Source organism: Triticum urartu, chromosome 4 (genome assembly GCF_003073215.2).
Source record: "Triticum urartu cultivar G1812 chromosome 4, Tu2.1, whole genome shotgun sequence".
NCBI lineage: Eukaryota > Viridiplantae > Streptophyta > Magnoliopsida > Poales > Poaceae > Triticum > Triticum urartu.
In genome coordinates, this window is record NC_053025.1 from 528,028,667 (window position 1) to 528,044,889 (window position 16,223).

The 16,223-nt window shown below is 48.0% G+C and overlaps 3 protein-coding genes across 7 annotated transcripts; all 3 read right to left on the reverse strand.

Annotated features, from left to right (window-relative positions):
* Positions 1–838: 838 nt before the first annotated feature.
* LOC125552460 (probable inactive receptor kinase At1g48480) lies at positions 839–4,222 on the reverse strand. The gene is made up of 2 exons (XM_048716015.1): positions 2,673–4,222; positions 839–1,776 (listed from the first exon to the last, which is right to left on the reverse strand). Exons 1-2 carry the CDS (start codon positions 4,066–4,068, stop codon positions 1,124–1,126), a joined length of 2,049 nt encoding a protein of 682 aa, XP_048571972.1. The 5' UTR covers positions 4,069–4,222; the 3' UTR covers positions 839–1,123.
* A 2,959-nt stretch (positions 4,223–7,181) lies between these two features.
* On the reverse strand, positions 7,182–9,462 carry LOC125552462. Its single transcript, XM_048716019.1, has 5 exons — positions 9,228–9,462; positions 9,098–9,147; positions 8,909–9,014; positions 8,767–8,825; positions 7,182–7,467 (listed from the first exon to the last, which is right to left on the reverse strand). The coding sequence occupies exons 1-5, from the start codon at positions 9,360–9,362 to the stop codon at positions 7,413–7,415; spliced, it is 405 nt and encodes a 134-aa protein (XP_048571976.1). The 5' UTR covers positions 9,363–9,462; the 3' UTR covers positions 7,182–7,412.
* Positions 9,463–9,547: 85 nt separating this feature from the next.
* Positions 9,548–15,493, reverse strand: LOC125552461 (chaperone protein DnaJ). 5 transcript variants are annotated; one of them, XM_048716016.1, is made up of 11 exons: positions 15,131–15,493; positions 14,320–14,388; positions 13,632–13,727; positions 12,757–12,881; positions 12,481–12,676; positions 11,781–11,956; positions 11,354–11,483; positions 10,995–11,155; positions 10,489–10,562; positions 10,325–10,418; positions 9,548–10,095 (listed from the first exon to the last, which is right to left on the reverse strand). In XM_048716016.1, exons 1-11 carry the CDS (start codon positions 15,419–15,421, stop codon positions 9,885–9,887), a joined length of 1,623 nt encoding a protein of 540 aa, XP_048571973.1. In that variant the 5' UTR covers positions 15,422–15,493; the 3' UTR covers positions 9,548–9,884. The 5 variants fall into 5 exon arrangements, 3 of the variants coding, with proteins under 3 accessions (XP_048571973.1, XP_048571974.1, XP_048571975.1); XM_048716017.1 differs by having other exon boundaries at positions 14,320–14,509; positions 15,131–15,266; XM_048716018.1 differs by having other exon boundaries at positions 14,320–14,447; positions 15,131–15,254.
* Between the last annotated feature and the right edge of the window lie 730 nt (positions 15,494–16,223).

Consider the following 16,223-nt stretch of genomic DNA (forward strand, 5'->3'; position numbering starts at 1 on the left):
GGCCAGACGCTGGGCGCACGAGCACCGCATCCCAGAACAGACCCGGACATGACCCCATTTTCTTACTCAAACAGATCAAATCCGGGCAAAGCAGACGTTCGTTTGAAGTCGTGCGGTGGAGTTAGACCTTATTGCTGCTGCTCACCACAGATACTATTACTAGTGGTAGCATAAAACACCGCACAATTGCGTCTGTTTAATGGAGGTTGACACGGCATGGTATTCCAGCTGGTTTGACACGTCTGTACTGTCGGTTCGCCTCTGTAGAGTACTCGTATATGAATGAGCCAACCACAAACCGTGCATAGACGACGATGATGCCTTGTTGTCGCACTGCTCGCCGAGTTTGACGACCCCGTCAGCGTCATGGAACTGCACACGTATAAACGCAACGCTACGTACATGACCCTCGAGTCCCTCTCCGTGGCCGTGTTACTTCGAAAGCACTCTCCGATAAAGAAAGAGGGATGTCTCCTCCGACCTACCACACCACACCACACCAAGACCAGTAGCCGTAGCCGTAGCCGGGTTTCGTCCGTTCACTCACAGGCCGAGCGCTAGACGCCACAGGCGGAGCCATCGATCGGGCGGCGAGCGACGGGCAAAAGGAGGCTCATCACGGCAGGAAAAGGGGCAGCCCAACCACCATTAACAACCGAGATCGGCCGATTAGACGAGGTGAAAGTGAGCGAGGGAGGCAGGCAAAGCAAAGCGTCGGCAGCGAAAGCCTAGCTACCGCGAGCAAATCACCGGGTGTTTTAAGTAAGCAAGCATCACAACAGCTGGTGGCAACGGTGGCATGACATCCGTGGGATCGTCGTCCTTAGGTACAGTACAGTACAGGCATCGTCCATGTGTTACTTTCCAAGAATCAAACGCTTACAGTAGTGTTCCGACCGACATGTGCTATAGAACAGAATCAAAGCCCGTGAGAGAAAAGAAGAAGAAGAAAAGGAGGGGCCAACAGGAGAAGAAGATGAAAGAAACAAAAAATGAAGACATGCACAAGTTGCTGATGAGCAGAGACGCGATCCATGCAAAGAACTAAGCAATTTCCTTTCTTCCAACTGATGAATTTCCGTTCGCGGTGGAGGACGAACGGAGATCGATCAATGCCGGTCGGTTATAGGGACGGCTCGTCGTCGCCCTCGGGGGCGGGGGCGGCGGGGGAGCCGTCCGCGGTCGTCGCGTGCTGGGCGGCGGAGGAGGAGGAGGCGGAGCGCCGGATCTCGTCGATGCGGGCGGCGGCGTCGGACATGCTGGGCCGCCGGTCGGGGTGCTGCGCGGAGCAGTCGATGGCGAGCTGGAGCAGCTGCACCATCTCCTCCTCCACGCTCTGGTACCTGAGGAGCTCCTGGTCGAACACCTCGGCGGTCCACTCCTCCCGGACCACGGACTGCACCCAGCGCGGCAGGTCCAGGCCCTCCTCGTTCACCACGGCGTGGGTGGGCGCCTTGCCAGTGAGCAGCTCCAGCAGCAGCACGCCGAAGCTGTAGACGTCGGCCTTCTGCGAGACGCGCCGGATGTCGGTCACCTCCGGCGCGCGGTAGCCGGAGACGCGGGTCGGGGAGAATGACGGGCCGACGAGCGTGGGCAGGCCGTGGTCCGACACCCGGGCCTCGTAGCTCTTGGTGAGCAGCACGTTGGAGGACTTGATGTTGCCGTGCGACGCCGTCGGCCCCGTGGAGTGGATGTGCGCCACCCCCCGCGCCGTCGCCAGCGCGATCGCCGACCGCGCCTCCCAGTCCAGCGGCGTCCGCCCCGACGACCGGTTCCCTGCACGCACGCACACCACCACATACATGAAGATTATTAACACACATCTCATCGTAGTTACGGTGCAACACGGTTGTTTCTTTCTTTTCTTTTGGGCTTCCGTTGGTTTTACGTCTCGTGTGCGTGTGCATGTGCATGTGCATGGCATGTGTTCTTATCTACCCCGTCCGGGCTCACGAATGATGCTTTTAAATCTTGCGTGTGTGCGTATACGCCGGCCATTATTGGCGCGGGGAGGGGGAGGAATCCCGAGGATGGGAGCAGTGGCGCCAACTAAATGTCACATGGACGCATATCAAGTCCATCAACCACCCTGCCCTCCCCGCTCACATGCGCGCGCAACTTGCCAAGGAAATTTCACTCATCTGCAACTAATAACTCCATGTACGTGCTCGCATAGTTGTAGTATCGGACAGTGTTACTGGATTTCAAAAGGGGGTGAGCCTCCATGGACCACGAGCTTAAGCCAGGCAAGTGGGTCGCAAATGGCGGGTCGTGCCAAGGCCTGGCACGTTGCTGGCCGCCTTAAACTAGCGGATTAGATCCCACGCAACTCGGCTGGCAAACGCTGAGCCCGACAACTCTGTCTCTGCTACTGTAGTCGTGCATGCTAGCGTACAAATTGCAGTTCGGGCGTATGAAATGTACACCTTGGGCATGGCAATGGCGGGGACATAAACAAACCGGGCCATGGACGCGGCGGGGTAGGTCAGACACCGGTTAAAAGGGAAACGGAATGGATCCGGCGAAAGGGACGCGCCACCGCGTTGGACTTTTTTCACGCCGGCGACGGAATATCGCCAGCCTGTTTGGATCCATCCACCGACAGGGCGGCAGCGGCGATAACGAACCGGCCCGGCGAGAGGAAACTGTAAAAAGTTTTTGATTTTTCTTACCGTGGAGGAGGGCGGAGAGGCTGCCCATGGACATGTAGTCGTAGACGAGCAGCTTCTCGTCCTTGCTGAAGTAGTAGGCGCGGAGGGGCACCACCAGCTCGTGCTGCACGGCGCCGATGGCCGCGATCCGCTCGCGGAACTCCGGCTCGGGGAGGTCCACGTCCTTGAGCCGCTTCACGGCCACCGCCGCGCCGCTCTCCATCACCGCCTTGTACGCCGTGCCGAACGCGCCCTTGCCCAGCACCTCCGCCGACGCGCGCAGCAGGTCCTCCAGGTCGAACGGCGGGGCCGCCGCCATCGGCCCGAAGTAGATCAGCTTCTTCGACCCGGCCGTCGACCCTCCTCCTCCTGACTTGGCGGCGACGGCGGCTGCGGCGGCCGCGGCGGCCGGCACCGCTGCGGCGCCGCCGTGGACGCCGTTGCCGTTCTGCCCCTTGGGCTCCCCGTCCAGCGGGCCCATGCCCAGGTCCCGCCCCTTCTCCACCGCCGCCGCAGAAGACCTCGGCGCGCTGCTCGACTTCTTCTTCCGGCAGAGGAAGAAGAGCAGGGCGAGCAGCAGCAGCAGGCCGAGCACGCACGCGATGGCAATGCCGGCGATGGCGCCGCCGGAGAGCCTCTTCTTCTTCTTGCCGCCACCGACGTCGGCCGCGCCGCCGCCCGCTCCCGGCTGGGCCTCCGGCGACCCGGCGGGTGTCTCGGCGGTCTCGCCGGGGCAGAGGCCGAGCGGGCCGCCGCAGAGGCCGGTGCCGAGGAAGGAGTCCCTGGGCATCTTGCGGAGCTTGCGGGGGATGGAGCCGTTGAGCTTGTTGTAGGAGACGTTGAACTGCTCCAATGTGGGCAGGTCCAGCTTGGGGATCTCGCCGGAGAAGTCGTTGGTGTCGAGGATGAGCGAGCCGAGGCGGTTGAGCTTGTTGAAGTCGGGCGAGATCTCGCCGGAGAACCTGTTCTGGCCGATGTTGAGGCGCACCAGGTTCCTGAGCGTGTAGAGCGCCGCGGGCACCTCGCCGGAGAAGGCGTTGTGCTGGAAGTACATGGCGCGGAGCTCGGTCATGCGGGCGACGTCGTCGGGGATGGGCCCCGAGAGCGCGTTCCAGCGGAGGGAGAGCGTGCGGAGCGCGGTGAGGTTGCCGAGCACGCCCGAGGGGAGCGCGCCCATGAGCCCGGCGCCGGGGAGGCGGAGCTCGACGACGCGGCCGTTCTCGCAGGCCACGCCCTGCCACTGGCACGTCTGCGCGCTGCCGTTCCACGACGGCAGCGCCGACCGCCCCACCGCCTTGCGCAGCGCCTCCAGCGCCTGCGCGTCGGTGTTGAGGTCGTCGGAGCGGTACGCCGGGAGCACCGACGCGAGCGCCAGCACGGCAAGGGCCAGCCTCGCCGGCCCCGGCATTGCCGCCATCGTAGAGCGGGAGGAAGGGGGGCGGCGAGAGGCTTGTTGCTCTGTCAGCTCAAGGAGGGCACTGGCATGGCCATGGAGAAGGAGAAAAGCAGAGACACTCTCTGTGTGGAGGTAGTACTGGCAGTAGTAGAAATAGAGTGGGCAGGGGGAGGGGCAGGGGAATCTTGAATTATAATGGAAGGTTTGGTTAGCGCGAGGAGCTGGAGCGGCGGGCCTGATTGGCGCGATGGGCCTGATTGCTGCTTTAATCATGGATTGATTAACCCCGGTGGCGCTCACTGGAGCCTGGTTGGAGAATTCCCGCTTTCCTCTTTTTCTAATCCAATCCAAAGGCAGATTAGCAGCAGGGGGAGGAGTCTTTTGAGGCCCGGTGAAACGAAAGGCTGGCTGGACGCGGGACCAGCACCCGCCGGGCCAAAAGACACGAGAAAAATAATACTACTGCTCCAGTGCTGGTAGTAATGTATTTCCATGATGGATGAATTGTTTAGGAAATCGTTTAGGAAATCGTGAGCTGGACGGGTGAACCGCGCTCGCTTTCACCCGGAATTCCGTCGGGAGGAAATTCCTGCCCACCGCGCTGGAGATTCTTTCGGAATGCTGCTGGTTGGGGTTGAGTGAATCCCAAGCTTCCGACCACGAGCAAAAGGTTCGTGAGTGGTACTGCTGCGCTGCTAGGTGCGACACTCGGGCAGTGGGAGGGAAGTACCCGAGCATGGCATGTTATCCAGTTCACGGGCATTTATCGGCCAGTTCCCCGGGCAAGGCGCACCAGCACGGCCTTCTGCTGGTGTACACAAACTTGAATTTTTGGCAACACGTACGTACGTACACACCCAGTGCCTGCCTGAAAACGCAGCAGTAAAACCCGGCAGGTTCACGATAATAATGTCAAAAGGGGAAATTTAACCGGGCAGGTTCAGGATCGCACGCTTGGCAGGCTTTCTGGTTCCGGTCAAGGACTCGCCGGCCGAGCCGCATCATCACGCTCGAGACTCGGCTGCTACTCCAGAGAGAAGAATGGTGGCCAACTTGCTGATGCCCTCCCGCCCGGGAGAACAAGAGCGGCGAGCTCTGGCAAGCAGATGATGATGGCGTGGCCCAGGGAAGTGTGGCGCCTCTTTTTTTTTTTTGTGTGTGTGTTGTTGGTTTGGCAATGATCGGTCGACGGTGCGTACGGTAGGTCTTTCCGGGCAGCAGGTATCGTATCGGGTACAACGAACTCTCGTCTTGTTGTTTCATCGGTTGGAAAATTGTGGGATGGGCTCCGCCTCTGCCCCGCCCACCAACTAGATTCTTTTCTCTGCCCGAGCAAATCGGTCCAGCCCAATCGTCTGCCAAGCCTGCTGATGATGCATTGACCAGCTGGTTTCCGATTTCGTTTCTTCCATTTCTGCCTTTCTTCCTTCGAGATTGTACTACTGCTGTATGCATGCAGGCTGGTTGAAGCTGACACAATTTCAACATGGTGCTAATGATAATAATGCCTGCGGGAGGAAGAACCCGGACTGCAATGGATTCCATAGAATGGCTACAGACAGGGCTGAAAGACATCGAGGAGACAAATTTAGTAGATGTAGAGCAAGTCAGCAACCAAAGGGGCGACAATGATACTAGTTTCTAATGTCAGAAAATTGACCAAAGCATCTTAGAAACTGCTTTCTGTCAATGACAATCCTTCAAACGTGATCGGTCTGAAGCTAAGTAAATCACATGATTCCGTGTTGAATTTCGAAAAGGACAAATAACACTAGAGGATGCTGCAGTTTCGTATCAAATTCAGAAAGACAGCGTATGCTACATACAGGATGGTCCAGATGGTTACCTACTTACCATGCTGAACTGGTTGTAAAAAGATGCTGGAACTTGTGGACGGCGATGAGATAGATGTTCCAGTTGCCAGCTCGAAGCTGAACAATGTTGCATACGACGTGGTTCTCTCCTCTTCTACCAAGGGAGGTTTGTCCCCGGAGATGCAGCGACTGAAACTGGGCAGAGGGATGATATCCGACGCCTATAATTGGCTGATAAACTCATGAACATGCCTTTGAATTCCACCAAAACCAACATAACTTCGCAAACTCAAAATTGAGCCCTTGTTTATCTTCATATCCAAAAATATTTGCTGAATCGAGCCTGCAAGACTCATCCATTGACATTGACACAATGCCAGCAACCATGGCGGAATCGTTCAGCTTCACACCATCTCTAAGGAATTAAACACCTTCCAAGATCCATCAATGCAGAGGCTACCCAACTGGGTAACTCTGCACCTGAAGTCAACCGAGAGCAAAATATTGCCGACACATAATGAGGCTGAGGCACCTCTTTCTGAAGTTGACTGATCCTTACATGATGCCGCAGCTACGCTGTTTCCAAAGAGTGGACCAGCCGAATGGTTTTTCCCACTTGTCACAATCGCAGAGTTAAACAGAAAAATTGAATCGGCGGAATATTGAAACTTTTGACTCAGCTACTTCTCTGGATTGAGAGATGTGCCTCGTACTGATTCTGAAAGCATGTTTGCATGATTGTCAAATATGCCTCCCGAGCTTCTCGTTAGTGGCAACAATTATCATGGGCCTCTCCTCTTGACCGAGCACTTATTATCTGAAAATGCAAGGGGCTGTTGGTCGAGAAATATTGCCACACTTTTTGTGTGTATGACATATGGTTATTTTTCACAAAAAGAATATTGCCTAGGGTGTGGCTTAGAATCAAACACCCACCTAATATGAGGTGTGGCAATGTGTGGGAAAGTGTGGCTAGAAACCAAACAGCCCCGAAGTGATGTATTTGCTGACCCCTTTTTAGTCATTCATTGGCAGTAAAACCTGAATGTTGACATGAACTTCAGGAGATTGTTGTTCTGGGTGCTTCTTTCTTGTTGAACCCTTTCCTTTGTAATGTTGTTTGTGTCAACTGAAGCTTCGATTCTGTTGTCTATCATCTAACACTAGCAGTGATCTCAATGAATCTTAAATATGGTTTCCCTACAGTACCTTATTATATTTGCATATCTGACTTGTTTCTTTATCTTTGGATGTCTATTATAAGTCTATTAGGATATCAGAGAGAGGTGACAGTGGAAACACAGGAATAACTTGACACAATTTTCCCGGATAAGAGCTACTGTTAGATACTCCTACTAAATTTTCCAGCATGAAATGAAAACACTGGAAAGATATATGTTGGATTGGTGACTAAGAATTTCATACAAATATACCTACTGCATAATGCAACATAAAGATACACCATATGTTAGGAAATGTTACTGTTTACTGTTTACAGCAGACTTGGAGAATGTTTCTCTGTTCACTCTGTTGGCAGAAAGTGTAAATCCTTCATGAATAGCTGAAGGAACCCTTCACACCATCCAAGCTTTCTCCAAGGGATACCCTGAAATGAACAGAAACAAAAAACACAAGTTGGGGCGACGGAGCAAGAGCAGCTAACCAAACTAAAATGCCATCTTCTATATTAGGTGGAGTGGAGTGGCGAGTGTGGGTGTGAAAGTTTGAATGTAGCATCCACGGTGGATTGGGCTCTTTACCCATCTTCTATCTTTAATGATATGCATGCTGTGCGTATTCGAGAAGAAAAAAACTAAAATGCCAGAGACTCAATGGTCAACTAGTAAAAGATGATGCAATGACAATATGGATACAAGTTAGGTTCATTACAGTATAAAAATGAGATTATTTTTCAGACCTATACAACAATCTGAATAATAAAAGTAGCAGCATGTAAACTCTAATGTAAATTATCCAAAACACCTCAGTCCGAAATAAAGTGATTTCTGTTTTCTTTTTCTGGATGTAATTTCTCAGTAAATAACAAATGATCATGGGGATCAAAGTGATATTCTGGGAAGTACAGGTATTTACAATGTGAGGAGCACCAGTAACTAATATTTTCTTTTTTGTTCTGGAGAAGTAAAACTGTGAGATATAGCAACAAGAATTAGAAACCCAATGGACCCAGCGGGTTACCCTTGATGAACAGTTATACTAGCCAACATTAGGATGAGTCGAGTTGTGAGTTGACAAAATAAAACACACAGTAATGTAGACCGAAGAATCCAAGAGACAGCTGGGTAGAATACATAAGGACAGAACCTTTGTTCTACCGCAGATCATGGAGGTTGGGAATGTGGGTGATGACACTTGAGCAGACTAACATAATGATTTGCTTGGTAGGAATAAAATGTCCTGAGTGCTGCTGTGCTTGCTGTTTGTGAGCTCAGTAAAACATATGAGATGGGTGCAACGTAATCTCCCTTACTGAATTATCCATTTGGCTAACATGTTATGACAGGCTTCATGGTCAGGCTTTTAACACAAGCCATAACTAACTGTTCCACCATAAGTACATCAAGCCTAATCACTAGACGCTGAACATATACCTAAGACTGCCCTTCGTAAGGAACTACATGAAAAGATATAGGTATACAAAATTGGTATGTGGTGAAAATTGCTAAGAACTCTACTTGTCTATGAGCATTGTTCTGACCCTCTCCTAAATATCCCATCTGACAGGAGACATTACTCCAAAAATTATCTCGCTCCTTTTCCACCCTCTACACCCAAACAGAGAGCAAAACAATGCAACCATTTACGATGCTAGGTAGATACGTACAATTCAGCCTATATCCAGAAACATTAAAGCTACACATCGAATATACTACTGCTGTCTTACTTGTGCATGCAGTACTTGTACTCATGGCTGCGGACATAGTCTAGCTCCCCTTCCTCAAGCTGCCACAACACAGTAAAAAAATCCCATCAGAAATCAAATCAAACACCACAAAAGCAGCCTTCCACATCGCGCCTCCACTCACCGGATCGCCGCCGTATATGAGGTTGTAGCACTCCGGCGAGAGGCAGCGCAGCACGCAGTTCTCCTTCTCCGTGGTGGAGGACCTGCACGCGAATCCCCACAGCCCGCTGCGCGGAGCAAAGAGAAACAACACATCAGATGCATTCCCACTGAACGTTAGCAGCACAGCGCATATACGGCGGCCACGTACTTCTCGACGTCGGTGTAGCAGGCGGCCTTGTTCTCGCGGATCTCCTTGTCCTGCAACGCGGAATTGGAGGGTGAGACGGGTGGATGATGGCAGGGAGAAGCGTGGGGAAAGGTCAGGGGAGGAGACGTACGGTGATGGGGCGGCCGGAGGACTTGGCGGCGGCGGCGGTGGGGGAGATGAGGAGAGCGAGGAGGAGGAGGAGGCAGCTGCAGGCCGCGGGGTTCCGCCGCCGCTGAATCCGGTGGAGCGGTGGACGCGGACGCATGGCGGCTGATGGATCCGGTAGGCTGCGGTAGCGGCCGGTGAGACGAATGCGGTGGTGTCTCTGCCCCGTGTGGAGTCCAACAGAACCAATCAAGTGGAACGCATTACAAATGCTCCTGTACAATATATTTCTATCTCTTTGAAATATTTGAAACATGTTTTAAAAACTTCCACGGCATTTGTCACCAGCTTCTCCAAACATATGTCAATCTCTTTTGCATGTAACATGTTCCATTCTTGAGTCAACAGCTTCTTTACAATTGTAGTAAATATTTTCTATCACATATTCATATTTTAATCTGTTCAAGGCATGAGCACTAGTCTAGTAGCACTACTAGTACAAATGTGTTGTTCTATGCTCACTGATGTTACTCTGGTCCCTGCTTCTTCCTGGCTTTTCACACAATAACAGAACTGGCGGGGCGCAAACAATATGATCGCCAATCTGCCCGAGAAACAGATTTGTGCAACCGGATTCAGATCCATTACACTATTAACATCCAACAAACAGCGCTACCGAACTTCACTCTCCATCTTCAGGTTTAGTTGTGCGATCGTCCCCCTTCGGGCAAAACCTGAATTTGTCCCTTCTGCTCATCACGAAGATGATTGCTGCGATCATGAAGCATCCTTCTAACAATGGGGCAGCACGATGAACTCCGCGTTGATAAGTCCACCGTGGAATAACAGGTTGTGCACTGATCGAAGCAAACCTCTGATCCCCTTCATCAGCCCTGCCATGATATGAATGACACTGTTAAATTTGAACAAAAATGACCTACAGTTCTACAGAACTAGGGGATGCTTATTAGTCAAAATACTAAGCTTCTGTCCTTTTGGCTATGCACTAGAAGACGAGTTGGCTTGGCACTACAATGTAAAGGCGGTACTATCAACATATCAATACGACAGACCCACTGTTGCATTTTGTTGCAATAAAAGATAATAAGATACTATATGTACCTGAACAGATTCCTGACAGACCCCCAAAACGATGTTTTCTTCCTTGCCGAAGAATGATGGCTTCCGTCTCTCAAGTTTCCTTGGTCTATAGTTTCTGATTAAGCCACAAGGTTAGGCAGAAAAAAGATGCTAACTACAATTAACTCGGAAACAGTACGATGTACCATCACTAGGAACTGAAATGCCCTGAGTTCCCTTTAGTGCAGCAAGATCTTGAACAAGTGAACGTGCCTGGTCACTGCATAAATAATAAACACAATGAGAAACTAACACAACAAAAGTGACTATGGTGTTAACAATGGAAAAACTAACAAGCAATGCTACTGATTTTCCATTCAGCCTCCCTGAAGGACCACTATGAGTAGCAGCAGCCTTACAGTTGCCAACCGGTAATGCCAACAAAGAGCAAACAACAAACGGAGGACAGGGAAGGTCAGATGAAATATAAGAACAGCCATGTGATTGTTGTTGTCTGTTGAGCCCTGCAATCAAGCATGTCCAATTTGGTTCACTTTTTGAACAAGAAATCAGCTAGTTCTTAAAACTTTTGGAAATTAATATTTAAGGGATGGTTTTGGTGATAGCTAAAGTTCGATATGATATCAACTCATCAGAGAGTAAACACAAGTCAGCAGCACGCATGCTGTTAGAAAACACTGGCAATTCACACCTGATATTCCTTGGGATCTTCACCTTTATCACAAAGTTGTGATCGCCTCTATGGTTAGGCCTCTTAATGTCTGGAGCTCCCAGTTGCGCAAACTTCAACTTCTCCCCAGGCTGAGTTCCAGGAGGAATATAAAGATCCTTCAATCCCTCTATTGTCTCAACCTGAAATAACAAGATTGCTTTCTCGATTAAGCTTAAGTGGGAGTCTTTCTAGCACAAACGAGAATGTTTGCAGCGTGATGGAATTAACAAAGGATATACTTCAGTTATTAGACAACATGTAAGTTTTGTGTGATCTAACTTGAGGACAACGATTACGTGTCAAAAAAGGTTTCAAGCTTTCGAGTTTTGACAGCTCACCTTCACCGTTGTTCCTAAAATTGCATCAGTGTAATCAATCGTGACATCCGAGCACAGATTGAGACCTTCTCTGTGGATGCCTTGTTTTTCTTCAACACGAACAAATATATACAAGTCACCACTTACGCCCCTGCATGATAAGATAGAAATGGATAACAATGATAATAACAATATATTTTCCCAGTAAGTGGACCCTAACAAACTTAAGTACTTAACTGAAATGCGAGTAGTGTTACATTCAGACTGTATTACTCTACTTAAAGTATACAAATTGACAAGTATAAGCACTTTGTCAATTGTCAGAAATCTGAGTATGGACAGCCTAGGTATAGCTTTTACCAAATAACATGTTTAAATTAAACATGCGGAAAACTACATAAGGGGTTCATAAATTTACATAATTATGTATTAATTTCCCAGTGCTTGCCTTTGCTTATCAACACTACCTCCTCCGGTAAGTCGAACGGCTGAGCCATCTTCAATACCTCCCGGTATGTCTACTTCTATACTTCGTTCAACTTGGACTTTGCCTGAACCATAACAGCTTGCGCAATGATCAGTAATTATCTTCCCACTGCCATCACAGTTTAAGCAAGAAGATATCTGCAGAATGTAACAGCAAGATGTAGTAATTTAAAGTATCATACATCAAAAGATACTAAATAAAGTGTATAATTCTGAACTTCAGGAAAGAGAGGACTTTGCTAAGCATGTCAGCCACGAGCAATAGTAAACAGTGATAAACAGACTAAATTATGCGGTAAGTGCACCGAAAAATGGAATATGACATATCAAACATTTACAAAAATTATTGCATGTAAGATTTTGTTGTTCATACACTAATAAGAGTTTATGCATGTTCAGAAGACAAGAGTTCTCCCATATTCCATGAAATAATACACAGTCCAACAGTAACTCCCACATTCATGAACAGTAACCCTAGTGGCCCAACAGAAAAACAGAATTCTAGAGAGACTTCATTTAACAGACAATTTGTATATCGTAGGCTCTAATAAAGGTGCACAAAATTTGCAAAAGCCATGCAGTAAGTAAACTCAGTAAGCCAGTCTGAACACAAGTTACACAATGACAGGAAACACAACGTTCCAGTAGAATGTCTAGGTCACCTGAGATACTATACCAAAAGGTGTCCTCTGAGATTTCATCGACCTGCCTTGACCTCTGCATTGTGCACATTCTGTTATGCTATTGCTAGATTTAGCTCCAGATCCATGGCAAGCGCCACATGTTTCATGTCGAGAAATACTGATCTCCCGTTTGCCTCCAAGGATTGATTCTTCAAAAGGAAGGAGAAGATCATAGCTGCAATACAGATAAAAGGGCGTAAACAGCTATCCAAGAATTAATTTTCCCTGCTCTAATGGGAGGCTGAAATTATTTACCGAATATCAAGTCCCCTGTTATCATTGACATTTGAACTGTAATGAAATCGCCCTGGACCCATGCTATCTCCAAAGAACTTGTTAGAACTGCCAAAGAATGCATTGAAGAGTTCATATGGATCAACCTGCAAAAGAAAACAAAAGGCCGAAGATCATGTTACATTAGCTTTATTCGATTGAGGCCTTCCATGTAAAGTGGTTTGTTAGTTAGGATGCAGGATGCACACAACATACAGCTATTTGCAAGATAATCACACATAAATGAGAATCGCATGCTGTTGCTGTTTTTTTCTTCTTCATTGCATTGCATCCTATGGTTAACTTTGTATTCTGTTGGATAGATTCTCTAGCTTGATTTTTCAGTTAGGTTTTTACCTGGCGTTTATCTGTATATTCTTTCCACGGGTCTCTTGTAAATACTAGTATTGTACATATCTTGTAAACCCTTTTCATTATTAATAATATATATACTGTCAGCGCCTCCTCTACAGTTCTCTGTCAAAAAAACTCTGGTTTGTTTACTTCAGCTACTAACGCAATTATTATACTCCCCCCAATCCATATTAATTGTCGCTGATTTAGTACAACTTTTATATGGATCGGAGAGAATAGCAGAGTTCACTAGTCTTTCAGAAAAAAATGAGAATCACATGCCAATGTGTATAATAGAGAATATAGAATGTCCGCGGAGGGTAAAGTGAGAAACATTTTTACAATTTAGCCCACAATAATTTCATGATCGAGCCTATCAAACTGCTATTACATTAATTGTTAAACATGAAATCCAATTTAGACAACAATTGTTGGTGTAAGTTGAAGAATATAATTAGGAAGAGAAAACAACATCTAGGAAAATGGCAGATTGAAAGAAATACCCCATGTGCACTGAAATCTCCACCTCCATAATCTGCATGAAGTCCTGTTTCTCCAAACCGATCATACAAAGATCTTTTCTCTTTGTCCGACAGAACCTAAAAGAAAAGTGTAGTCATCTGATAACATTGTCAAACATCACAGTTTGGAAGTATATGGTCATCTAAGACTCTTTGATTAAAGCACAACTATAATATAGTATATTACTTAGATTTTGATTCAATGATGTTGTTGATAAACAAGGAACCAGTAAGTACAAGGGTCACCGTTAAGTGTTAACCCCTTGACACAGTGGATTAGCAGTGTAGTAACTAGCAAGGGTAACGCACAAACTAAAGGTTAGGAATAGTTTCAACCTGGCCCTCATTAGATCAAGTTTCATCTATAGCAGAGAAAGGAAAATAAAAAAAGAAATTAATAGTACATCTGCACAGTAAAAGAAAACAGAGACGCAGAAAACATAGCCTTGTAAGTAATAGGTTTTTTAGTGGCTTCATGAAATTGCTGCAACTATTCCAGTATAGCATATCTCCAAGATGCAGAGAATATAACTTCAACGGGCTACAGTGCACATAAAGTGCAGCACACTGGGAAAAATTGGGTCACTTTACTACAAAGAGTAAAATAATAACTAGTCTAACACTCAGCATATCCCTAGCACTTCAGCAGAGACCAGAGAGCAGACAATACCTCGTATGCAGCACTTATCTCCTTAAATTTTTCTTCTGCCCCAGGGCTCTTGTTCATATCCGGGTGGTACTGAAATACAAAACAAACCAAGAAAGTGTTTTCTTCACGGTCTGTAGCTCCAGCACCACCTATACATGGGTGGAATCTTGGAAATCAACACCCCATGTGATAAAATACGAGTAGGGTCTACCTGAAGAGAACACCCAAAAATGCACAATTGGGACTTAATTTGTAGACTGTACTACATATGTATAGCTCGGTAATCTTCAACACAAAGAGGCACAAATATGCAGGATTATCATCTTACAAATTGATAAAACCCAGTATCTTGATCCAGGCATTCCTTTTAACAAGACAGAATGTATTTGAAAATTAGGACGAAACCAAAAAATTAAGTTGAAATTACATTTAGCATAGCTTTGCCGAATCCCGTGAAGGGTAGAACATCTCTATCATATTACTACAATCTTTATGAGAGCTTACTTTTGACCAGGCCAAATCCCAACGAGTCAAAAAATGCTCATGCTGTAACATTGCTGTACTATCGCCACGACCAGCTTTCTGAAATGTACCTCATTTTTAATACAAGATGGAAGTAGTGAAATAGATGCACATGCTGATAATTCCCCAGGTTGGCACCGGAGAATTATGCAAGTGGCCCAACTCAATCATACCACATTATCTCTCTTACTTCTAGTCTCTGTACACTCATACAATTACAGACAGGCAAACTGTACTGGATGTAACAGAATAGCAGCAGCAGCAGCAGCCGAGAGGGGCATGGAAGAGGATGGAAGCGAGAGAGCAGTACCTTGCGCGCGAGGGTGCGGTAGGCGCTCTTGACCTCCTTCATGGTGGCGTTGCGCCGGACGTTCAGCGTGGCGTAGTAGTCCTTCCCTCCGCGCTCGGCCGCAGCCGCCGCGGGCGGTCGCCTCCCGAACGCGGCGGGGAGATGGGTTCGAGCGCGGGCTCGACGGGGCACTAGGCGGGGACGGAAGTGGAGCTCGCCGGAAGTGGAAGGCCGCGGCAGCGGCTGGCGGAGGGTTGAGGTGGGGTTAGGCGGAGGATTTGGGTTCGCCGGGAGGTAAAGCGCGGCGGCCATTGAACGGGGCGGTGGCTGTCCGCGCACCCCTGTACGAGTCCGGTTGCGGTGAAACTCGCAACGCACTGTGGCTTCCACGCTGCGACTCTAACTACTAGCACCAAGCATTGAAAAAAAAAACTACTAGCACCACAAAATGACTACTGGAAAATCGCAATTGCTTTTTTTTTTTACAAATAATATCTCTTACTCAATCACCAAAACAGTGGCATCATTTACAAGCACACTAGGGGTAGTATCCATCCAAAAATCAGGGGTAGAAAATTTAGCTAACCTTGCCAATTCATGAACTACCTGGTTAGCTTCCCTATTACAATGATCATAAACAACATGATTAAAATCTAGTGACATGAAATAACAATCGTCAAAAATTGCGCTAGCAACTGAAGAAGAATTTTCGTCTTCAAGAGCTTCGATGGCCTCATTATTGTCGGAGTTGATCTCAGTTTTACAGCATCCTACCGTACAAGCAAGATTCCTGCCAAATCGAATTGCAGTTGCCTTAGCTGTAAATGAATCAAAACATATGTCAATTTTTTTGTTTGCAGCAGCTATAAACTGGCCATTGTGATCCCTAAGAACAACAACTATGAACCGGCCATTGTGGTTCCTAAGAACAGCACCAACCAAACCCTGTAGTGTATCCATATCATATGCAGCATCAAAATTCAGTTTGGCATATCCGGTTCTAGGCTTTCATCCATACTGCCGACTTCTGCTTGGCTTTGGGAGCAAATGAAATAATATAGTTCGCCAACAAACCTCTCACAGCCAGGTTTATTTGAGCAGCACTTTGTGTAGA